Source organism: Sitophilus oryzae, unplaced genomic scaffold, assembly GCF_002938485.1.
Source record: "Sitophilus oryzae breed Bouriz unplaced genomic scaffold, Soryzae_2.0 scaffold_1436_pilon_pilon, whole genome shotgun sequence".
Lineage (NCBI taxonomy): Eukaryota > Metazoa > Arthropoda > Insecta > Coleoptera > Curculionidae > Sitophilus > Sitophilus oryzae.
Genome location: NW_022146100.1, coordinates 38,857 through 62,831, shown reverse-complemented (window position 1 = coordinate 62,831; position 23,975 = coordinate 38,857). Strand labels below are relative to the sequence as shown.

General features: G+C 31.7%; 2 protein-coding genes across 2 annotated transcripts in view; one reads left to right on the top strand and one right to left on the bottom strand.

The window, feature by feature from the left end:
• The first annotated feature begins 349 nt into the window (after positions 1 to 349).
• On the top strand, positions 350 to 11,628 carry LOC115876372 (cAMP-dependent protein kinase inhibitor beta-like). The gene is made up of 3 exons (XM_030892113.1): positions 350 to 601; positions 6,199 to 6,342; positions 7,898 to 11,628. Exons 1-3 carry the CDS (start codon positions 526 to 528, stop codon positions 8,026 to 8,028), a joined length of 351 nt encoding a protein of 116 aa, XP_030747973.1. The 5' UTR covers positions 350 to 525; the 3' UTR covers positions 8,029 to 11,628.
• Positions 11,629 to 12,347: 719 nt separating this feature from the next.
• LOC115876370 overlaps positions 12,348 to 23,975 on the bottom strand; it is a 41,481-nt gene continuing 29,853 nt past the window's right edge. The window contains exons 5-18 of the mRNA XM_030892112.1: positions 23,751 to 23,947; positions 23,501 to 23,696; positions 21,304 to 21,596; positions 21,119 to 21,249; positions 20,042 to 20,203; positions 19,636 to 19,746; positions 18,406 to 18,705; positions 17,096 to 17,322; positions 16,152 to 16,383; positions 15,051 to 15,229; positions 14,544 to 14,681; positions 13,714 to 13,915; positions 13,378 to 13,593; positions 12,348 to 12,753 (exon numbers count right to left, since the gene is read on the bottom strand). Coding sequence (XP_030747972.1) covers positions 12,665 to 12,753; positions 13,378 to 13,593; positions 13,714 to 13,915; positions 14,544 to 14,681; positions 15,051 to 15,229; positions 16,152 to 16,383; positions 17,096 to 17,322; positions 18,406 to 18,705; positions 19,636 to 19,746; positions 20,042 to 20,203; positions 21,119 to 21,249; positions 21,304 to 21,596; positions 23,501 to 23,696; positions 23,751 to 23,947 — 2,673 coding nt within the window. The 3' untranslated portion in view covers positions 12,348 to 12,664. The remainder of the gene's footprint in view (positions 12,754 to 13,377; positions 13,594 to 13,713; positions 13,916 to 14,543; positions 14,682 to 15,050; positions 15,230 to 16,151; positions 16,384 to 17,095; positions 17,323 to 18,405; positions 18,706 to 19,635; positions 19,747 to 20,041; positions 20,204 to 21,118; positions 21,250 to 21,303; positions 21,597 to 23,500; positions 23,697 to 23,750; positions 23,948 to 23,975) is intronic.

Sequence of the window (23,975 nt, the reverse complement as noted above, 5' to 3'; positions counted from 1 at the left end):
GCAACATATTTTTTAGTGAATAAAACAAAGATATTTAAACTCTGTTAGGTAACAAAAATAATTACAAAAATCTTGTAAAATGAATAAAATAATCTAATAATGCCAATCTAAATTCTGATAATATACAATAGTATATAAATCCAAGGATTAAATTATTTAATACAGCTTTAAAGTGCTAACACACAAGCCCACAAACCACCCTTGTACGACGATTTAATTTATTGTACCAAAGATTGTACTTTCATCCGTTTAGCGGCTGATTAGACACTTTGCGTGAAGTAATCGCGACTTTACAGGAATCTTTTTGAATGTTTTTGGTCAGCTGTCATCTGTCATCCCTTCCCAAAAACAATTTTGGTCATAAAATTCAATGTCAACAATATCGTCACTTTTGTAATGCGTGTGGTTGTTCGAAGTCAAAGTGTTAATATTTTCAGAGATATTATGTAAAAACAAAGTGATTAAATAGTGTGTCCGATCGCCTCAATTGTAAGGAAAGGAGGAGATTTTTAGGGCTGCGGCCACATGTCAATGGTAGGTGGAAAGGTCCTTCAGGGACGCGTTTCTCGCGCTTCTCGAACCCCTTTCTCCAGAAAAGCAGGTAGGCGCAGATACAAAAAAAGCCGCTTCCTGCATGCTGACGCCGCTCTAAACTGCCGCTGGCGAGGCCCTTAACAACCATTAGCAACGTAATTATAGTGTCTTAAGTAAAAAAGGTGGTACTTAGAGTAACGAGTTTTCGAGAACCACTCAAAAGAGACTAGACATTTATTTGTTATTAACGTTTTAGACTTTATGCTCTCTGTATTGAACATTATGGTAAAACAGTTTTGTGTGGGTATACTTTTTTGATTGTGAATTGATAATGAGTGCATGGACTTAGATAATTGGCATTTACATAGTTTAATTTTCTAAATAATTATTAGTAATGGAGGCCAGACTTAATTCTAGACAAAATTTTAAGCTATTAATTTATTTAAGCTAACAATTTTAGTAAAATAGTAGGATATATTATATCGTGTGATGGCATTATCGTTGGAAACATATGAAGTCCCATGCAAATTTTGAACTGTCCAAATATTGGCTCCCCTATTAATTTTAAATATAATATAAAGTTTCTTATATGCAACACAGTAACACAGTGTATTTTATTTAAAAAAATTAAAAGGAAATAATTATAAATTTGAATAAACAATATTTGAGGGCATAATTCTGAAAAAAGCCGAAACGATCTGAAATTATCAAAAGCTTCGGATGGCGACCTTTGTAAGAATAGCGCCAAATAGTATTTACATGGTCCTTATGGGCACTTTCCAATCTAAACTTGTTTCTTTTATCTATGCCTAAAGTCCTAAAGTTTAGAAAATACAATTTGACATTGACAAAATTATAGGATGACAACCATATACATGACAACATAAGGATGCTTAAGGTTACGTTGACATTTTCCTGGTTTTGCATTGATATCTGTTTAGTTTTAATTTAAAAATAGATTTGTTTTAAATTAAAACTAAACAGATATCAATGCTAAACAATGCAGTTTTTCTTAAATTGCTTAAAATAGGCTTGTCCAAAATGGATCAAATTTTGCAATGTGTATTCAGCATACCCAGATTTTTAGAAAAACTATTAACCACTTATCTGTAAAATTAATAGGGGAGCCAATATTTGGATAGTACAAAATTTGCATGGGATTTCCAAAAAAACGGCGTCAAAGACAGCTGGGAATGGCAATTGATGGTGATTTTAGCGAGGTCAAGCCCTGGACTTCATTACTTGGTAGTCTTAAGAAGGTGGTAATTTATTTTTATATTGAGTAAAAATTATTTTTAAAAGGTATATAGTTTAAAATTCCAGAAAGTAGTATATTGTTTTAGTAGGAGTAGTTAGTTTTTGACAAGTTTTATGTCAGTTTCTAGTAAATGACGTTTAGAGATTGATCTCGCCAAAATTATCATCGATTACATGGTGAGGTATGAAACTTTTCAGACTACCCTCGTATTTAATGTCTCAATTGAGTATTATTTATTTACTAGCAGGTATAGGTATTTTATTGGAATTTTGGAGTAGCAAAATCGATTCACGCAGTTTCTCTTTTGAAAGTTCCTGATTAAATCTGAAAAATTAATTATGTAAACTGTAACACCGGCTGACCGTGACCCGTTTCTTTATAAACGTTTTAGGTATTTCCCTTTTTTTTACTTCGGCAATTTTAAAAGTTATTCAGATAAGTCAAAAGGTAAAATGGAATTTTTATTCTCGTTGTGGCATCGGTTTCAATATAATTAAATTGATGATTTAATTGTCTGCAACTAATTGGTATGACATAATTATAAATATATATAATTATTTTTAACCACATAATAGAATTAAAATACTTTAATGTTTTAATTTTCTAATAATGTGGTTAATTACTATTTATTGGAAAAATATGTATATGTAATTTTTTCAACGTCTATCTTCAACAACGTTACGTAATCATTATTAATGTGCGTTTTAGGCCTATCAACCTCCAGCAATTCTATTAGCTGAAATGTTTGATCTATACATTTTTGCGTATTTATGGTCATTGTTAAAATTTCCAAACTGACTTTCTCGCGCTAGCCACTCTTTCATTATAAACGGCAAAAGCGTTTCACACATCCAACATTCGTATAACAATAGGTCCATAAAGTTATTCAGGTATTTCAATCCAAGTAGCGCCTCTGGTTTATGTTTTATGGTCCCAACTCTTCTCGCTGTGCTATCACACATTTTGAAATTGACTATAGTTGCTGGCAGGGGCGGATACAGGAATTTATTTAAGGGGGGCCCAAATAAAAAGTAATGTAGAATATGCTTTTTCGAGGGCCATTTTTAACCCAAAAACATAATATTTAACCCAATTTAGATATTTAAGGGGGGAGGGGGGGTCTTGGCCCCATGGGTCCCTCCTCTGTATCCGCCACTGATGGTTGCTGGAAGATATTTTCCATATTTTGTACCGTCTACAAGCAAAATACTCTAAGAACAAAAAAATGTATTTTTCATGCATTTTCCTGAACAAATATAAAGCTACTATGGACAAAAAATCAAAGCTTAAAGCTTCTGGAGTTTCTGGAGGATTTTAGATATCCCATGATATACAGTACGTCTGTTCGTTCTGTAGCTACGGGGTATCCGTGAGAGGGGAAACGATATTCTCTCGATGTTTTTCGTAAAAAATAGACGACGCGTCCCATCAATAAAAATTCAACAAATTTGCAAGTAGCCAATAAAATGAGTGGGCGGAGCGATTTGCGGTGACGTACTCGTTAAGTCGACGAATAAAGTAAATTGCTGTTTATTTAAATATTTTTTGTCCGCATTCCTTTCGTAGACACAGGTCCAGCAGACGTACTGTAAGTAAGGCAAAAATGAAAATATTGGAGTTGTGGGTTTTGATTGGAGACTGATGGTGGGGAGGTGTTGATCTTGACAGTACAGTACGTCTGCTGGATCGGTGTCTATGAAAGGAATGCGGACAAAAAACATTTAAATAAACAGCAATACATTTTATACGTCGACTTGTCGAGTACGTCACCGCAAATCGCTCCGCTCACTCATTTTATTGGCTACTTGCAAATTTGTCGAATTTTTATTGATGGGACGCGTCGTCTAATTTTTTACGAAAAACATCGAGAGAATATCGTTTCCCTTCTCACGGATACCCCGTAGCTACAGAACGAAAGTGGTGGGCGATGGCGACTACTGTCCAATTTTATACAGGGGCGCTTTTATGTGTATGGAAACGGTCGATTATTAGGTAAAATATACAAGGTACCGCAAAAAGTTATAGCGTCTTTGATGTGCCACGACTTTATGACCGACCCTGTATACACGAATTTATTACTCGCTAATAGATATTTAAAAATCCTATATAACTTTTGTATTTAACTTTTTGCGCTACCTCCTATATTTTACCTAATAATCGACCGTTTTCATAAATAACAGCGACCTTGTATAAAAAAGGGATGCAGTGGCAATGTTGTCATTTCTATAATTCAATGACTCTTTATTTGTAAGTATATATCGATGAAATATCAATTTATAACGCCAACACATAGACATTGTCTGGGCTCGTTAACAAATGTTTCTATGCAAATGAATAAAATACGTAATACGTGGATTATGACCTAATTTCTCCAGAAAAACAAAACAAACGCGCTCACGTTACATTATCGTAACCCTTCATTATTTGCTTAGAGTGGCAAAGCGGGTAAATATTTGCTATAGGATTGGAACATGGCAGGCGCACGAACACACACTTGTATAGACAGACACAGGGACATGTTTATTATTACGATGCTGAAGTGTTGTGTCGGCATTGTTTCAAATCTGAAGAGCATCAGAAAATGCCATTGATAGTTCTTCAGCCTGCCGAGAGTCGATTATAAAAATAATTGATATTCAATAGCGTAATAATATGTCCAGGTAACAGCGTTCAGAGTGATAAGAAATATATTTTTTTGTATAATATTGTTACAGATTCCGTTAGTTTTTATCATAGACATGTGTAAACAATAGAGTATCTAAAATGAATTGAATTATTTTAATCGGGAAGAATAGTCTAAAGCTGGTAAACAAAAAATATTTCCTACCATTCTTATTGATATTATTAAAATAAACTAGTAATGAACAAGTTATTGTCGATCTAAATTCGATCCTGTATCGATTGTGATTGTGATACCAGAGTACGTAAACGGACTAGTAGCGACAGTCCGGTTTTCAATTTTCTTTGTGGCTGCGCGAAATAGGTAGTCTATCTGTCATATGAAGAGGCGAAGTTGCCACTGTTGCCATTTATCAGATATCTCGATATACTCTTATTTTAAGTACCTACGCATCAGGCAAAAAATTTTCCTAAATCATTTTTTTAATTATTTATTAGCTGTAAGATATTTTATTATATTTACTTCTTATTAATTATATCATTATATTCCAAAAAATATTATCAATACTTAATTCCACTTCAAATTATGAGTCTTCATAAGTTGAGCAGTTAAATAAGTAGTCTATCTGTCAAACGTGTCAAAAGAGAGAGAAAGAAAATTTGGTCCCACCACATCAAAAGAGCCGACGGTTTCTGTCGCTACTCGTCGATCCACTTACTCTGGTGATACCTTCTGTCGCTGTTCTATTAATCACTACTCTGAATTTCCTTGTTCTCGTATTAGACAGACCTCAGACTAGGAATTATTGTTTTCAGTAACGTAGTAGAGATAAGAACGTCAGTCGCTGACTTCATTCGCGACTATGGAATCGCGCGGGATTGTTTTTAATTTAAAACGAACGATTCGTAATTAAATCTGTTACACTTGATTAGTGACTGGCTGATAGATATTGATGTTTTTTTTATTGCGCTCAGAGGCTATGAGCATTTCGTGGTGAATTTTTCTATGTAATAAGATTCAGCTCGTTATGGATAGACTTAGTTTATACTGGCAGTCGGTGACGAATTTATATCACGTAAGTTCATAATTTTTAATTTTAATTCGTAACATTGTTTAGATTTTTAAACAGGTTCAGGGAGGGACAAGTAATATTTTACTATATTTATATTTTATTATCAATTAAACAAATCTCATTAAATAATTATTAAGAAATATACCTAGAATTTGTTAAGAATATAATTTTTTATTGTATTGCTATTATTGTATTATAATACTTTTGGCGTTGTGGCATTTGACATATGTATATGTGTACAGTATGTCCCCGGATTATCTTTACAAGAGGAAACGGGGATACACACAATGTACCTCAAACTAACCGTTTCCGAGTTACTGACTTTTGAAAATATCACTTAAACAATTCGATTTAATTAATTTCGATGTGTTTCGTAAACACTTGCTTGGGCGGTTTGAAATTTTGATGCAAAATCCGACAATACTGCATAGAAAAAATGTATCAACCCAACTTGTTTTCTCTTTTTAATACATTTGATTTTCCATTAATCTGTCCCCATCACTGTCTTACACATTAAAATCCAAATCACGCTTTTACGGTAACCAAATCTGTATAATCAATCTAAATAGATCTAATGACAATTTTTAATTTTATAGTATTTTTTTAATTAACTCGGAAGGATATTTGAAGACTATATATAATTACTTAATAAAAAGTTTGTTATAATTATATAATATGTTTTTCAGAAATTTTAATAAATTATTTTTTTTTCAGTGTTAAAAATGTTGGCCGTGATGGAGGCAGGGTCTCAGGGCGCGGGCCCATCAAGTGGGCCTTCGGCTCACACTGAGCCCCCCATTCAAGAATTTCTTAGTTCCGGTAGGACGGGAAGGAGAAACGCCTTGCCAGATATTTTAGGTGAGATTGCCTTCTTACTTCTGTTTATACTTTTTTTTACAATATTTCTATACAATCCAATTTTTTTCACAAACTATTTGAATCTTTGTTTGATTCATCTGACAAGATCGGTATGAAACGGCTCGGAAAGCTTGTCAAAGTTATTTGAGGTTTCCTGAGTAATTTGAATTTATTTAGTTATTATACTAAAATTATCAAGGTCGGTAAACAGTGGAGTTTCATTTAGATGGTTATAATTAATATGAAATTGACAAATATTGTTTATGCCCGATTATTTTATTATAATAAAAGACTTATACTTCTATTATTAATTTCTTTATTGACGTCATAAAGATTATTTCTAGATAACGATTTAATTATTTTATGAATAGTGACGTCTTTAGTTATATTATTGTTTACTATACCGGGTGTTGCATCGTCGAGCGGGACATAGGAAATCCCATGTAAATTTTAATGAAACAAGGACGCAATATCCACAGAAAGTAAGTGTTTGGGCAGGGATATTCTGACACAATATTATCGGGCCATTATTTCTTACGCGAAATTTAAATGCAGAATATTATTTGGAATTACTCGAAAATCATATTTTACCTGTTTTAACGGAAACGTTATTGGCCTAAATCATACAGTAAATTGCCCAGCAGGGTCTCCTGATATTTCGCCAAATGATTTCTTTCTCTGGGGCCATTTAAAAAACAGGATATACAAGGATAAAAAATACCCAAATCTAGACGAGTTAAAAAATGCTATTTCTGCCGAATGCAATAGAATTTCAGTTTACCAACTAGCGAATGTAAGAAGAGAATTTTATGATCGCCTGGGTTATTGTCTAGCAGTCGATGGAGGAATATTTGAACATCTTCTTAAATCCTAAAGTTCTAACAATTTAATAGTACCTAAATTAATAAGTTATTGAATATTGGAACAATAGTATAATTAACCTTGTAATTGATTACTTTATTTTACTTTAATTCATATTAATTTGTATTTATAAATACATCTTTAAGATTTCCGATGTAGGAATGAGTTTTCAATAATAATAAAGCACTAAATAGGTAAATTTCTGAAATGACAACTTCATTTGACAGTTATCTTTTACCTTGACAGGTGCTCATAAGTAAATACAGGGCCATAAGAAAGGAGAAATATTTAAAAAGAAATCGGCGATAACTCGTAAACGGGCTAATCAAAAATATCTAAAGTTATTCTTTTGAATGTGGGTTTTAGTGCTCTTCAATAAACCTAAATAGAATTATTCTCTAAAATAATTAGGGAAGCCAATAATTGACCCCATTAAAATTTACATGGGATTCCCTATGTCCCGTCCGACGAAGCAACACCCGGTATATTATAAGTATTTAGGCAATTTAATTTATAGTTTGTGGTGCATAGGGCTCTTATGAATTATTGACACTTAAAGGAAGTAAATTATTTTTTATAAAAATTATAATATAAATATACGGAGTAACACGCTATTTCAATGAACAGTTCCAAATGCATGAATATAAAACTAGAATTAGGCTTTTTCCTTTACTGAAATTACTGTTATTTGCAGGTCAACACGCGGTGGTCACGTCATCTGACCTCCCCGCCCGGTTGCAAGCCCTCAGTACAAAGGACCAGGGTCCCGCCTCGCCGTCAGTCCCGGGGGAACCCAAACCAGGTCCCAGCACGACCCAGAGTTGAAACTCTCGCCCCTCCGACGTTATAACGGTAACAAATACAACCCATTGTCAAATTAATAGCTGTGACGTAGATACAAAAGTAAAATAATGTTCCAGTGCAAAATAATACTCTAACATTGTCGCGTAGAAGCCTGGCAACATACGTTTTGCTAAAAAAAATTGTAACTTAAAATCATTTTCGCTTACTGTTAGAAGAGAACAGTAACTGTTTTGGATATTTATGTTTTAAGTTATTTTCAAGAGATCTGTAATGTTTTTAAACATACTGTAATAGCCGGTTTATATTTCTGATCTTAATCCTACCACTAACATTAATTTTGAGGATATTAATTAAGGCAAATGAATGCAGGCATTCAATTCTTAAAAATTTCCTTAAAGCACATATTATTACCAAATTCATTTTCTCATTGCTCTTAACATTACTGACTTTTAAAACTTTAATGTGTTACATTTTTTACCTTTGCTGCCCTCTTAGTAATGTCATCTTCCGTCTGGTAATGATAAACGGTTGATCACATATTATTGCTATCATTATATGTATTTTCAAAAAATTCTAAAAGGTTCTAAAATTTTATTTGAAAAATTACAAGTTTTTAATACTAATGTTAAGGATAAGATTAGGATTATTATCTGAAATATGAATCGACCTCAAACTAATAAGCTACTGCAAGATGATTTAATTGCAGATTTAATTACTAATTTTATTGTTGAAAAAGTAAAAAAAATCTTTGTGCCAGAAGAGTCTATTTAAATCAGTATATTTAATGTACAAAGCATCCAACCTCTAGGTATCATTTACTTATGTTTACATATTTTGTAAGGAATAGAAGTCACTCGATTTTAAGTATGTTGATACAGAGAAATAAAATTAAATAAGAATAACAATATAATAAGTTATTAAGTTATTTTGGTGTGCTAGCTAACAAGTTTAATAAAACATGAAACCGTGAACTAAACCAATCAATTTTTATGTAAAAAAGAAATTTTCAAAGTATATAGTAGAGATCGCGAGAATTTTTTTCGTTTTGACATTTGACATTCCTGAATCACCCTGTACACACACAAAAAAATTTTTGCTACACTACTACTTATGAGCAAATTAAAACATTTCAGCAGCATAAAACATATTTTTCTTTATTCAACCATGTTATGTTTTTTTAATTTTATTTCACTGTTTCAACTGACCTTTTAACTAATCATTTGAAGACATTTTTTTTAATAATCATTTAATGAATTTCATTACCTCTTTATTCGGTCATGCACTGAATGTCAAAGTTTTTCCCAGTGGTATTTTATTTGTTGTCTCATTTTTTAATTAAGTGATGTAATAGAGTTGGTCTCTTTTTCTAATAATACATAATATAGAATAGATAGTTTTTAAATGGTATCACATTTTTTGAATCTTTTTTACTGTGTGCATCAAACGAGGCATCAAATCATTTTTTTATGTTGATAACCGTAATCATACTCATTTAACCAAATTTTTGATCTTAAGATCTTTCACTTCGTAGTATTACAAATAATTATTGTTAATCTCATGATTTTTCTCAAAGAAATTTGATGTCATATCACTTTTTCTTGTGTCGTTTGTTAGATTAGATTTTTCGAATCATATTTTTAGTTAACGCAATTTTTCGTATTTTCTATTCATCGATCTGATTGTATATGTGTGTGTGTGTGTTTAATGTAGATAAATGAGAGAGAGGGAGAGAGAGAGAGAGAGAGAGAAATATTCTACAAGGTGGAACATTATAGAAATGTTAAAACCAAAGAAATGTAAAAACCAAACTTTTTATTAATTGCTTCAAAATACACTCTCGATTTAAATCCGACGACGTCTGGATTTTAATGTGTAAGATAAGGATGAAGATGTCCTAATAGAAAAGCCAAATATGTTAAAAAGAGGCAAAGGGCGGTTGCCGATGTGATATTGACAGATTTTTCATCCAGAACAACTACCAAAAACAATAATATATTATGGGTTTGGCAACATTTTATTCATATATATCAATCAGTCAACAATCTATTTCACTCCTATATGTTTATTTAGTCGTTTAAATTCTAGTATTGAATATAAATCGAAAAAGTCTCCATAGCGCGGCGCGAAAACGTTTTGCCTATAAAGCGAGAAGTCCAGAGTTCAATACCGGCTCGGGGTATTTTTTTTAAATTTATTTTCGTTTATATTCTGTTAGTAAAGTATTAAATAATTCTGGTGGTTAAAAAAAAACAAATATAATATTTAAACAATAAAAAATATTTTAATAATAAATAATAGGACAATATATCTACTCAGGGTGCACTATTATACCTATATATACATTTTAAAGGCTCTAATTTTATACAATTACTTAAATGAAATTTGAAAGAATCCATTTGTTGCAAACTTTTATTACATTTTTTTTAATTCTTTACGCAGGGTATATTGACGTATGTTGTTTTTATATTTCTATTTGTTCCACCTTGTAACACCCGGCGTATTATCATTAGTTTTGTATTGGTTATTTATCATTAATAATGAAACATACCAAAAACCTCGGAATAATTTATACAGCAAAAAAAGTATTTTGTTGAACATTCTGGCCTATTGATAAGTTTAGCAACGACAAGGTTTGTGATATTAAGTTATTAATTTATTTGTTTATTGCGATATTTAGGTCATAGAATACGTTTGTTTATGACTATAATGCCATATTATTAAAAACTCGTTACAATGGCCTTTGAAACAATAATCTATGATTAATTTGTGACAAGTATTAAAATAAAAAAATAAATATTAGCATAATCCTCGTCTTAAATTAATATTTAAATGGAAAAACTAAAGATGTCAATACAAATCTGTCAATTTTCAAATGAATAAATGAATAATGTCTAATATGTCAAATAAATAACATATAGAGATCGGTCTAACAGATATTATTGATTATTTCAAAGGACACTGGCGTTTTAAAAATTTCATATACGTAAAATTTTGTGAGAGATCTGGCTCTAATGGGCTTTAGTATTTCCTGAAAAAATGTATTCTATGACTTATGTATATTTTTCTTGATTGTGATAATTTGTCGTGTTTTTTTTTGTAAAAATTAGTTTTTTAGAATTTTTGTTTTGTGATTCTTGAGGTAATTAAATATGTTTGCAAAAATAAAGCGGTGTTGTTTATCTTTTTTTCTATATATATGTCAAAAACCTCGAAAAGTACAGATTTTAGTAAAGTGAATCAAAATTGAAAAATAAAAAATATTGATTTTTGTTCTAGTATGAGTTATTTACACATAAAAAAGATATTTCTACGTAAGATATTTGCAATAATAAGTTGTTACCTTTTTGCAAACTTTCTTTAAATAAATAATAACTATCTGTAAGTGTAAAGTATTTATTTACCTCAGGGATCGCTAAACCAAACCAAAAGGTATTTTACTTGTTTAAGCTACACACGTAAACGTTTTAATGTAAAAGGCAAATGTCGTTAGTGTAGAAATGTAGCTCAAATATTTATGGCAAAAGAAAACTAGTCATATATTAGACGATTGTATTCGAGTTAAGACCATTTTTATCGATATTTATATGGAATCCATTATATAAAATAAACACTTAAATTGATGTTTTACTCCTTTTTATTCATTACCTACCCCACTAAAATACTATACGATAACATTGGTGATAATCAACGGTGATCAAACATCGGTTACAATCCAATCGTAACGATTGATGGATTGTAATGACGATTGACGATTTAGTCGCATGGGATCAAGTACGAACCAGTACCTACTCTAAACATGCTCTTATAACTACACTATCTTATGAACTATACTAAAATAGGCTTTACCTCCGATAGAACTCATCTTCGGAAATTTGTCGCGAAGCGCTGTCTCGACAAAAAACATGAACTAATTGGGAGATGGCGTGAATTATATTTGAACCAGTTTCATAAAATGTCATTTATGACATTGAAAATTGCTATAAAAATGACACTTTTACCGATGTTTGTAAAACAATGTCTTATGACGTATTATAATTGATCCTTTCTGGTATTTTCTATAGTATAGCACATAAAAACAGCAGCTTTTTTAAAATATTTATTATATTAAAAAATTAGCCTTAATTATAATATTTTACAGGTATCTTACAGAACTAAAATAATTTAATATATTTTTCGTATAATTGTTGGTTCTCTCAGTTTGAAATATGCAAAGTATTGCAAAACAAAAATCAGCCTTTTTCACAATACATTTCAAAAAAAAATGATACATTTGTTAAAATTGTTGAGTTATTTTTTATAATTATTGATGTCCAGTAATATTGGGCAAATTTGGAAACTTGATGCGCTTTTATTTAACTCTGTAGTAATAGAATAAAAATATGTTTTAATAATTTTGAGCGAATTTTTAAATTAAAAAAAAAATAATATTAAACAAGTTCGACACACTTTTACCAAGGTAAAAATTTTTGAGAACCTTGAAATGAACTTTTTTCCATATAGGCCCAATTTTCTTGGTCGTACTTTATAATAAATGCTACAAATAATAGTCTTCGTTAATCAAATATTTACAAATAATACATTACACCTCATTCGGAAAGAGATAATTTTAAAATGTACACGGATATGACACAATGTTGGACAAATATTTTCATCTATTTTATAAAAGTGTATCAACAGCGTGTATGACTCCATTGGTTGACGGTATGTTCGATGCGGACAGACCTTGGTTGTTCACTTTTATTTTACCTGGAAACAATGATAAATTAATAATAGTTTTTAAACAATTATTTGAGTAATTATAAAATAACGTTAATTGGGTGAGAAAATAAGATGTTTCGAATTGATAGTGGACGTAAAAAACAATGAGTCATGTAGATTTTAAAAAAAATATCTTCAAAGCTTTAAGAAAGAATGCCAAGTAATGATATATTAAATCATTCTAATACAATATAATTATTACTCTTAACAAAAATAAACAGTTTATTATTGATAGTTACAATAATAAATTGGCGGAAAATATGTTCTATGCATAACATATGTGTATACTCATTAAAATAAATATTTTAAAATCTAAATATTTTTGTTAATAAGGAAGCAAGAAAGACATATTTGGCAATGTCTGACAAAATCTCTGATCTCTCTAACATTTGCTCAAATCTCTCATGGCTCATTTGACAAAAAAAATGTCAAATGTTAAGAAAATTGTCGAAAAAAAACGTAAAGGAGGGCGTAATCACGTGGATGTTGAGTGCAATAACAATCAATAACTCAATTCTCCCGAAACACAATTTCTCACACCTATTTGATCAAAAGCAAAAATAGATTCAAGCACCAATAATGAAACAGCTTTGTTTTATATTATATTCTTACCTGAGTGTTTGCTTATTGTGATTGGCGCATCAGTTTTCAGGCTGTCTTTCACTTGGTAGTATCTCATTCCATTGGTATATAGAGCGCCTTGAATGAGATGTTTGAGAACTAATTCTTTAGCCAGTGCTGGGTCAGTAACAGTTTCAGATAAATCTTCTGGACTCAGCCCAGCAAATGCTTTGTCCGTTGGTGCGAATAACGTTAAAGACTTAGGTCCTGTACAAATAAATAAATAATTACATAATTATGTTAAAGACTTAGACCCTACAAAAATAAATAATTACAATACAATTTATGACGAAGTACGCGACTCATGTTTTATAGATACTAACTAACCTTGAAGCATTTCAGCCAATCCAGACGCAAATACCGCTCTCAAGAAATTGGTGAATCTTCTTTCTCTGTCAGCTTGCATCGTTTGTACTAAATCTCCTACAGGAAGTGGGAACATCACTCTGTCAACTGCGTGTGCTACTCCTTGGGGAATGGGGATGTCTTGTTGTTCTTCGATTATTCTAGCACCATTGATAGTGGTTACCTAAAAATAAAATAAACCTTTAAAGAAAATATATTTAATCAAGGGAAGACTAGACATTTATATCAGATATATCCAATGAATAAAAAAACTCAAGCTATAATGGATACATTAAGGACGGAAGGGACCATTTTGAAACCCCTTTTTTACCAGCCTTATTTAACTATTGACAAATTTATTCTTCTGACCAATCGGCAATCGGAGTCTTTAAATTCAATCAATAAAATTAATATCGTATCATCGTATCCTCGGACAACGGATGCATGCAAATCAAGCTTTAAGCGTATCTGTATTTTGGTTTAAATACCAGACAATGGAAATTCGACAGAAGAGTTTTATTCCCAATTGAACCTGACATATCACCTTCAAACAAAAGTTCGAATTGTTTCAAGCTAATTTAATCCAAATTAGTTACCAACTACAATCTACAATGTGCCTTCTGAACATACCTAAACATCGTAAAGAACATGCAATTTAAAGTTATACCTATATTTGCACGACATGTTTTAAAACCAATAATCCTTTTTTAATGGCGATATAATAACGCGAACCAGTTTAAAACAGTCCTATAAATATACTTACACGTCACTCATATTACAGATTACAGAAATCTGTTGACCAAATCGCTTACCTTAACATCGTTCCACTCGTTATCGTGCATATTATATTGATTCACCCTCAGCTGAGTTCCGGCCAGCGACACGCCTGTCATTTCGTCCTGTAGAGAGGAGATGGCAAACGCGCCGGGGATCACGTGATGCAACAATAGCTGAAATATTTAAAGGGAATTATATAATGTCAGTAATGTCAGTTGTTAATTTTTTGTTCTATGGCATGTATTTTATTACGTTTTTTTGTTGGAAAACCTTAAAGAAATAAGTAAAGCCAGAATGTCTCCTATTTTCTTGTTGTCTTGAAAGTCTTCTATTTTAGAATATCTCCTATTTTTTATGTAAGAACTTAACTTTTTTTATTTCCTGAACTGACACTACTTAACGATCCAAAAAAATCTTACAAGAAACCAGCTCTGTGAATGGATTAGTGACATGGCGCGGCGTTGCGCCCCACTCTTAATAAATACAATACGCTGCTATTTTTATTTAGACGATGCTCATACGTAATAAATACATTTACTTACTCCACTTAGTAACCTAGGATTTTCTTTGAATTTTTCTTCGGCTCTTTCTGGGCCACCCAACTGCACCAATAAGGTTCTAAACGCTTTATCTGTTGGCACAAACACTGTGTACGGTCCAGTGTCGTTGAGAACTGTGTCCAGTCCACTTTGTTTCAAGAATCTTGCCATCGCATACAAACCTGTAAACAAATATCCAACATAAAAAATACAAAGTAAAGTCTGTCCGACGAATCAAAGGATTTCAACGATCGACATCCAAAAAATGACAATAACTACAATTTACCTCCGATTTAAAATGACAGAGAACAACGCCACTCTCATGTAATCTCTCAATGAACAAATTTTAACAATACGAATAGTTATTTAACAAATATAGCATTGTAATATGGAAAATACACAAAAATGTTTTTGTTTTAATTAATTTTTTCTATAAATTTTAGCATTACAAAATCGTTCCTTTGAGAAAAGGAGAGTTAGAGTTTAAATTCTTTTCTTCGAGAGAACCGCAATTTTCATTACTATCAGCATTGGGAAAAGAGTAAAATAGATTGGTATGATATGGCATTCTATCAGACTGTCATTTTCTATCAAATGAAGTAAAAAAATACCGAGGGTGTCATCTAAAAATCGAAAGTTGTAGTCATTTCTGGTGAAACAGGACGTGGCCGGAAAACGATTAAATACGCCAATTAATCCTAATTTATGTCATATGATAACATACTAAATCTCGATTTTTTATCGAAAAAAATAAAAAAGTTATGTGAGAAGAAATGTGTATAATAGGAGGAAGCATATGTATAGAATAAAAAAGCAGGGACTATACGTGATTTACATTAATAAATAATTAATTACAGATTACCTAGGGAGAAGGACTAGTAAAAGATAAACTAACCATCAGAATTATCTAGTGGTACCCAAAAGGCTTAAAAAGACCAAGGAGATGCGCTAATCTATGATATGAACAAGATGGGACAATCTAAAACTAAATGTAATAATACAATAATTACAATTAGAAATAGCGCAAATGAAAGCAGATTATGCAAGGAAGACTATCGTAATTGATATTAGCATATTAGTATATGATGACCTTAACTAACTTACCTTTGTTTTTAAACACCGTTGTTAATTCTGGCAAGTGGGTTTTATCTTTTGACGATGAATGGAGTTCCCTCGATTTTGAGTAATTCTTCGTTGTGGTGGATGGAGTTGTATAAGGAGTCGATGAAGATGATTTTTGTGGTGGTTTCGAAGATATAGAGTTCTTACTGCTGGTCGTGATTGTTGATGAGAGTAATGATTGGTCGTATGGGGTCGAGTACGTTGAACGAGTAGTCTAAACATAAATAAATTGTGGTTAATATTTTGGAAATATTTATGGCTATTTCGGGTAGTCTTAGATTAAATTTATAAGAATGAAAATCCAGAAAAGATCCAGTGGTTCTCAAAATTTTAGCAAAAAATCATTTTTTTTTAAATTTCAAAGTAAAATAACTCCGTTATTTTGGACTTATTTGAAAAACGGTAAAGAGAAAATATGTTTATTTTATCGAGATATACCACCCCTTAAAATAGTTGCACTTATTTTTGGGACACTCTGTATAGCTACATACCCTGTGCTATAATACCGTATGATCGAAAAAAACGGCGTCCAGTTGGCTTGGAAATGACGATCGATGACATTTCCCATATAATTTTACACATGAAATGACAGCGATCTTCATTTCATAGCCATCGCTGACGCCGTTTTTATTCGATCATATGGCACTTTGAATGATATAATTACGAGTAAGATTTATTTATATTTCTACAGTTTTCGTAATAAATTCATAAATATTTATATTACAGGAAGCTCAGAAAATCATGATAAAATTAGGATAAAAAAATTATCACAAGCTATTTTTTGGAATAGAAATATTATTATTTGATTGGTATGATTTTTTTTAGTTTCAAATTTTCAGAAATTTTTTGCAATCAACAAAAAAACTTTTTGCAATAACAAAAATACAGATAGCCTGGAGAGACATCCTACATTTAATTTTTCGTACCTGAATATTATCAAATCGAGGTATTGGAGTAGTACTTCGACTGCTACTGCTGTAAAAATCGCTTGAACCGGTATATATGCTGCTGCTTGGTGATGGCGAACTCACAAAATGAGTACCGATGTTGGTTGTAAGAACGGGCAAGCTAGAGCTGTCAGAAATTGAAGTTCTTGGTTTTGCTGTAGAAGGATTGGGCTCGAAGTCGCCACGAGCGAATGAATTTGGAGTAACTAATATTTAGAAGCAAAGACATTAAAGAAACTAAAAGATATAAAAATATACAATATTGTTTTATTAGGAGTAAAAATGAAATTTTCTGTGGCGAGTCTGTGTGTTTGACACTTAGATCTTATTTAGATCTAAAGGTTTGACATTAGAGACGAGGCACAAAAAGCCATCATTTTTACTCCGAATAGAACATGCTATTTTTTCAAACATCAATAATAATTTTTTAAAGAATTTTAATGTTCCAAATAACAAATAATACACTCAAATGCAAAAAAATGCAACGGAGAAATTTTTGGTCAAATTTAAGGCGTTATATTTTTGTTATTTTTAGTCCTATTTTCAGGATTTTTTTAACAAGCTGTCTCCAAATCAACCTTAATTCGTAATATTCTCATTTTTTATAAACTTTTGTATTAAAAACAATAATAATAATAAAATACAGTGTTACACTGTATAATAGGCCAAATACTAAAGTTTATAATAAACTGAGTTTACGAATTAAAATTGATATAATTTTATATAGCTTGCTAAAAAAATCATAAAAATAGGGCTAAAACTAACAAAAATATACCTAACACTTCGACAAAAAATTTGACCAAAAATTTCTAAGTTGCGTTTTTTTTGCATCTGAGTGTATAAAAGTATGTATTTAAAAGTAATACCTTACCGTAAGTAATTATATATCGAGAAACTATGGTTACGCTCGTTGAATTTGAAATTTATGTCAGTTTAATAATATATTTTAGTACTTTTATGCTTAAAGTGCTTTACTTTTATGCCTAGGCGTTAAAATGACTTTTTTGGACTTGGTCAATCACATCGCAAAAATTAATACTATTGCGACGTTTGAAGAAAATATATATTTCCTACCAAATATTAAATTATGACTTTATTGAAATCTAGAAAATGTCGTCCCTTCGGGGAGTAAAAGAGGAAATAAGAACTTGTATGATAATTCTTTACATCAGGATCTATAAACATGAAATATTAATTTGTGACTCTATTCGGACATTTCGAACTTAATTTTAGATTAACGCGTTAAAAGAAAAAAATATAGTATTTGAAATTAAAAAAATGAACTGTACCTGTTACTGAAAGTGGTTTGTTGGTCGATATACTAGATTTAGAGTACTTGGACTCACTGGACGACAAGGAGGCAGTGGTAGGCTTAGGAGTTGTGGTAGTAGTGGGAATCTTTATTTCACCAGCTTTGATTTTCTTCAGGATCGATTCCAAATCAATATCTGATTTTCCCTTTCCATTTCCTTTTACTCCTTGAATTTTTAAGGTACCGTCGCTTTGTTCTTCTAGTAAAACAAAAGTTACCTTCTTTTGATTGGGAAGATTTTTGGGTAAGACGATGTTTTCTAAATTTCCACTTGCACCTATAAAAACGAGAATAATTTAAGTCATAATCTGTTTTGTTTTACAGTCAACCAATATAAAATAATTTGAAAAAATTTGTAAAATTATTACACTCAAAATAATACAGTATGATCTAATATAAAAAAATTGTGTGTGCACTTTGCGCGCATTTTTGAAGTGAAACTAAATACAAAAAAAAAACTTCTAACTAACAGCTATTAAATTGAAGGATTTGAAGGACATGTTTGTAAAATTGTTGGTTGAAATGGTGAAAAAGTAATAAATTAAAAATTAATAAACAATTTCAAATGCTTTCACAAAATTTTTATTAAATTGACCGTCTGTCTGTCTGCCCGTCTGAGGACTTCATTCGGGTACCTCTATCCACGTGCCGGGTTTGGTTCCAAACGACCCATAATTAAGAAAAATCCTGATGATTTCGTTCATTTAGAGGCATGGATCGGTTCGAAACATCGAGGGCGTTATCGTGTAGCCCGTCCCCAATTATGCTGAAATCGATCCACATTTTTCTTCCTTAGTTACTAACAAGTTACCTTCAAGTCCCACCCTGATGAAAATATAAACGAAACGTCGTATCCGACTTTGCAGGGTGCGACCGTGTGCACCCAGGACACCGCAGCCAAACCGGACGATTTTTTCTAAGCCGTAGGCTGTCTTTACCTTTACCACTTTTCGTATCTCATGTTGTGTTACGTGTCGTGTCACGGCCTTGAATTTTTACTACCTCCGCGCGTAAAGAAGTTTCACTTGAAAAAAAAACAGTAATTGTCAAAACCTTTAGCTATCATAAATCATAGCTAAAGGTACTTAAGGCCAGCTAAAACCGAAATGTTGTGTGTATGCCTATACTGTGACGTTTGAATTTATATTCTACTATTTTTCATGGACCGTCAAAATATTTTATATTTTTATCATAATATAACACTTACCAGTTTTCAGAATATCAACATCTGCACCTGGTGGTACAACATTCTTTGTCAATTCCTCTACGATTTCTTTAGGGGGCTTGGTGGTAGTTGTTTTAGATAGAATCAATTTTTCTAAAAACAATAAACATATTAATAACTTTATTGCAGGTTACAGTTGGGGGTTGGAACCTTTAGTGTCACAACAGCAAAATACACCAAAATACTTTTTTAAACATTGTACACGTGTTTAGCTAACTATGGTAGCATCATCAGCAGATGATCAAAACTCAGTTTTAGAACAGAGTTAATCATTTGCTGATGATTATAACGTGTTTAGTGAAACGCGAGTCCAGTGTTTAAAAAGTGTTATGGTGTATTGTGATGAATTAGTGTTTATATAATGTGAAATTAAGATGTAGGTACTGACCTAAATCACTACCTGGCTCCAATGGTACACCATCTGGTACAAGTTTTGGATCGGTTGTTTTAATCACTTCAACTTTTTCGCCGTTTGGTAACGTAATTTCTTGAGTTCTGTAACTTGGATTGGATGATGTACTGCTTGTTTTGATTATTTCTCCTTTTTGACCTAAAATAAATTATTATAATTCGGTCTTTTGCTATACTTATTATATCTTTAAATTGAAAATAGCGTGCATGGAAGGTAAGTTTAAAAAATAAAAAAAAGTTAAAATATTGGGACTTATTATGTCGTATAGGTAATAAATGGTTCCATCATGTGTGAAACGTATCGGTCCTTGAAAAAACTAACTTCGAGAGTATTGAAATCATGGTTACAAAGTCCCGCTTAAGATGGGCTGGTCACGTCGTCAGAATGCAAGAAAATCGCATACTAAAATCTTTGCTTTACGGCGAGCTTGTAGACGGTAAGAGGAGGCCAAGTGGACAACTCAAAAGATACAAGGATATTTTCCACGAAAACTTAAAGGGGATTAACAAGCAGAATGAGTGGGAAGAAGCAGCTCACAATAGAACGGAATGGAGAAGAGTTGTAAACTCAGTTAACAGCGACAACCAAAAAGTGAGGAGGCAACAGAGTAATAAGATTTTTGAATATCGGGAGTGCGGTAGACAGATAACATCACGTATCGGGCTTTTCAGTCACAGAAAAGCTCATGAAAGAAAACGCCTTGCGTGACCATCTTCTAATGCGTGTCAAATACTCGTCAGCGAGTAATGGCAGTATGTATGTATGTAGGTAATATATTAGGACCCTCAACATTTTAATATTTTCTCATGTTAAATAATATACATCTTAAATTGATACCCTGTATAGATAAGGGAACATATCTTTATCTATACAGGGTATATGCATTTTTTGAAAGAAGGGACAAATTCAACAGGCTACATTTAATTGACAAAAAACAATGACATTTGAATTAAAATTATGTGGACAAAACTTGCCATTGTCATATATTCAATTTTAAAATAAAATTTAAAAAATAATTTCTTTAATTTATTGTAATTATTTTTTCATTCTTACCATCTGGTAAGATAAATTCGTCTCCAGAAAAGCCCCGAAGACTTTTAGCATCCTTAGTTGTTTTAATCACTTGTACTTTCTGACCATTGGGCAAAGTGATCTCGTCACCATTAGATGCAGGTTTCAAAGTCCTAAATACATATAAAATATTACCTTAATGCTGGAATAAGGTAGAGTTATCTTACTTGGAAAGCAAGTTTTTGTCTGCTCTAATAGCAATAACTTTATCTCCATTTGGTAACGTAATTTCTTCTTCTTTACCATCTGGGATAAGTTTAGGATCGGTTGTTTCGATCAGCTGAACTTTTTTACCATTTGCCAATGAGACTTCTCTGGAAGACAGATTTTTTGGGGTATCATCTTCGGTTGTACCAATGGCAGCTCTGAGTTGAGCTAAGAGATCGTTTTTGTTGATTTGCTGACTTTTGTACTGCTTCTTTAATAAATCTAAGTCGTCGAGTGACTGAATGTTTTGGACCTGTAAAGAGGATTATTCAGAATATAGTTACAAAAATGATGTTTGTTCTTAAGGAATGAACATACTGGTACGAGTACGACGGCACAGCGAAATTTTGTGGCTTATCTTCGAAATCTCAAGTCGTTGTGTTGCTGGTCATTGTACAACATGGATCTTAAGCTTCCGAATATTTCGCCATCGACGTACCGTATTATTTGTGTCAGTGTGTACTTTCCTTTATGATCATCTTAAAATAATATAGGCTATTTTTTATCTACATATCAAAATATAATATTTTTTTATATTAATAATATAATAATTGCCTGGTAAGTAAAGGCCTCTGTCATTTCATATTTAAATTGCAATAGACACGATAATCCGGCTCAATTAAATCTAGTAGCTAATTTAATTTGTTAAATCGAACTATCGCGTTTGCATTTTTGTATAGGTACATTAAAAAAAATCGGTTAAAATAAATAACCTCTGTTCCCAAAACAAATGTATCAACTATAGGACTAAGTAATCTTAAAAAATGCACATTTAATATATTGATAATCTTACATTCTACATATTATGTATACACATAGTACACCATATAGACAAGTGAAGAGTTGGGTCGGTGTTTACATGTCTAAAATGTGACGTATTTATTACATAACTACTTTATCCGACTCTACACTCTACTCGGAAAATACTTTCTCTTCTTTCTTTATTCAGTACATCTTATTGTAGTTGGTACCGTACCTACTCTTCGTATACACGAAAATCCGCATCCAAGATCAGAAAACCGGTATAAATACTAGGTGTAGATTTATAGGTCCTATATTATTTAAAATAATCAGGAATTTTAATTTGTTTACATTTACGCCCTTCTACGAGCACTACATACTTTCGCTACAATTTAGTGTATTTATTCTACCGTATGATCGAAAAAAAAAACGGCGTCCAGTTGGCTGGGAAATGACGATCGATGATATACCCATATAAATTTCATATACAGTACGTCTGCTGGATCTGTGTCTATGAAAGGAATGCGGACAAAAAACATTTAAATAAACAGCAATATATTTTATACGTCGACTTGACGAGAACATCACCGCAAATCACTCCGCCCACTCATTTTATTGGCTACTTGCAAATTTGTCGAATTTTTATTGATGGGTCGCGTCGTCTAATTTTTCACGATAAACATCGAGAGAATATCGTTTCCCCTCTCACGGATACTCCGTAGCTACAGTACGATCAGACGTACTGTAAAATGACAGCGATCTTGATTTCATAGCCACCGCTGACGCCGTTTTTTTTTCGATCATACGGTAGAACTATTTTAGTGCAGATTATATTAATATGACTAGTAAAAAGTGGTAATAACGTTTGATCCAAGATCCTTCAAAAGTAATACTTTCTCTAATAAATTTAACAATAAGTGTGTGTTTTATTCTAAAACTTTCTGCATTAGTTTACACGTTTTGTATCCGAATGTCCTTTTATGTAATTTGACATAATCCTGATTCTTTGACTTTTACATTACATTGCACTAAAGAATGTTAAAAATAAAATGTGTCCAATAGTACAGAAGATTTTGCAATAAGAAAAAAACTTCTTAATTAATAACTAGAACTAATAAAATAAAAATAAAAATTACACCAACTTTTTAGTACATAAAACCCATGACCTATTATTGTGCTTAGCTTATGACTGAAAGTGGAAGAGAAAATGATTCGGTTTAATCGAGTTGATTTTGGTTTCTACGCTTTTTAAATAGTTTTTTTAATAGTTTAGTTTTTTAACGATATTTAATGATATTCTACCAGTCTTGTACTTGACAACGGTTTTGCATATTACAATAAAAGAAGCATTCTACAAAGCTGTTAAAAATTTAGGCAAGAAAGTTCAAATTCAATCTCAATTTGTGTTTAGCTTACTTTTGAAGGAGATGCTAAACTAGGAAGGACAGTAGGCAAAAATGAAGGCTTCTGATTAGACTTTTTCGTTTTCTTAGTAATCGGTTTAGGAGTTGTGGTAGTTGTAGTTGTTGTGGTAGTGGTAGTGGTGGGATGTTCTCTGTAAAATTGTTCTAGGCTTTTTGAGAAAAGTGGAACTTCTTCAGGGTATATTTTCCTAAAAAATACTTGTTAAGAACCAATTAATATATTATATGTTAATTTTATTTACCTAGGCAATGACTGGGTATAACTATAAGCATCGTTACTTGGTCTAGTTAACAAACGCTGATACAGACGCTTTTTTTCTTCTCTTTGTGCTTCCAGAAATTGCTGGTGTTCTTCTTGTGCTTTCTTCAATGCTAATTCATATTGTTTTTCCACAAACTTGTTGTGTTTGTCTATAATCGCTTTCTTATCTTGAAGTTCCTTTAGGTCATCAATAAATTAATAAAAA

What these genes read in the sequence shown, in the direction of transcription:
- LOC115876372 (XM_030892113.1), top strand. Translation starts at nt 526, where the DNA reads ATGTCAATGGTAGGTGGAAAGGTCCTTCAGGGACGCGTTTCTCGCGCT. An exon ending in CCCTTTCTCCAGAAAAGCAG is followed by an intron (nt 602 to 6,198) that starts GTAGGCGCAGAT and finishes TTTTTTTTTCAG; the next exon opens with TGTTAAAAATGTTGGCCGTG. An exon ending in CGCCTTGCCAGATATTTTAG is followed by an intron (nt 6,343 to 7,897) that starts GTGAGATTGCCT and finishes TGTTATTTGCAG; the next exon opens with GTCAACACGCGGTGGTCACG.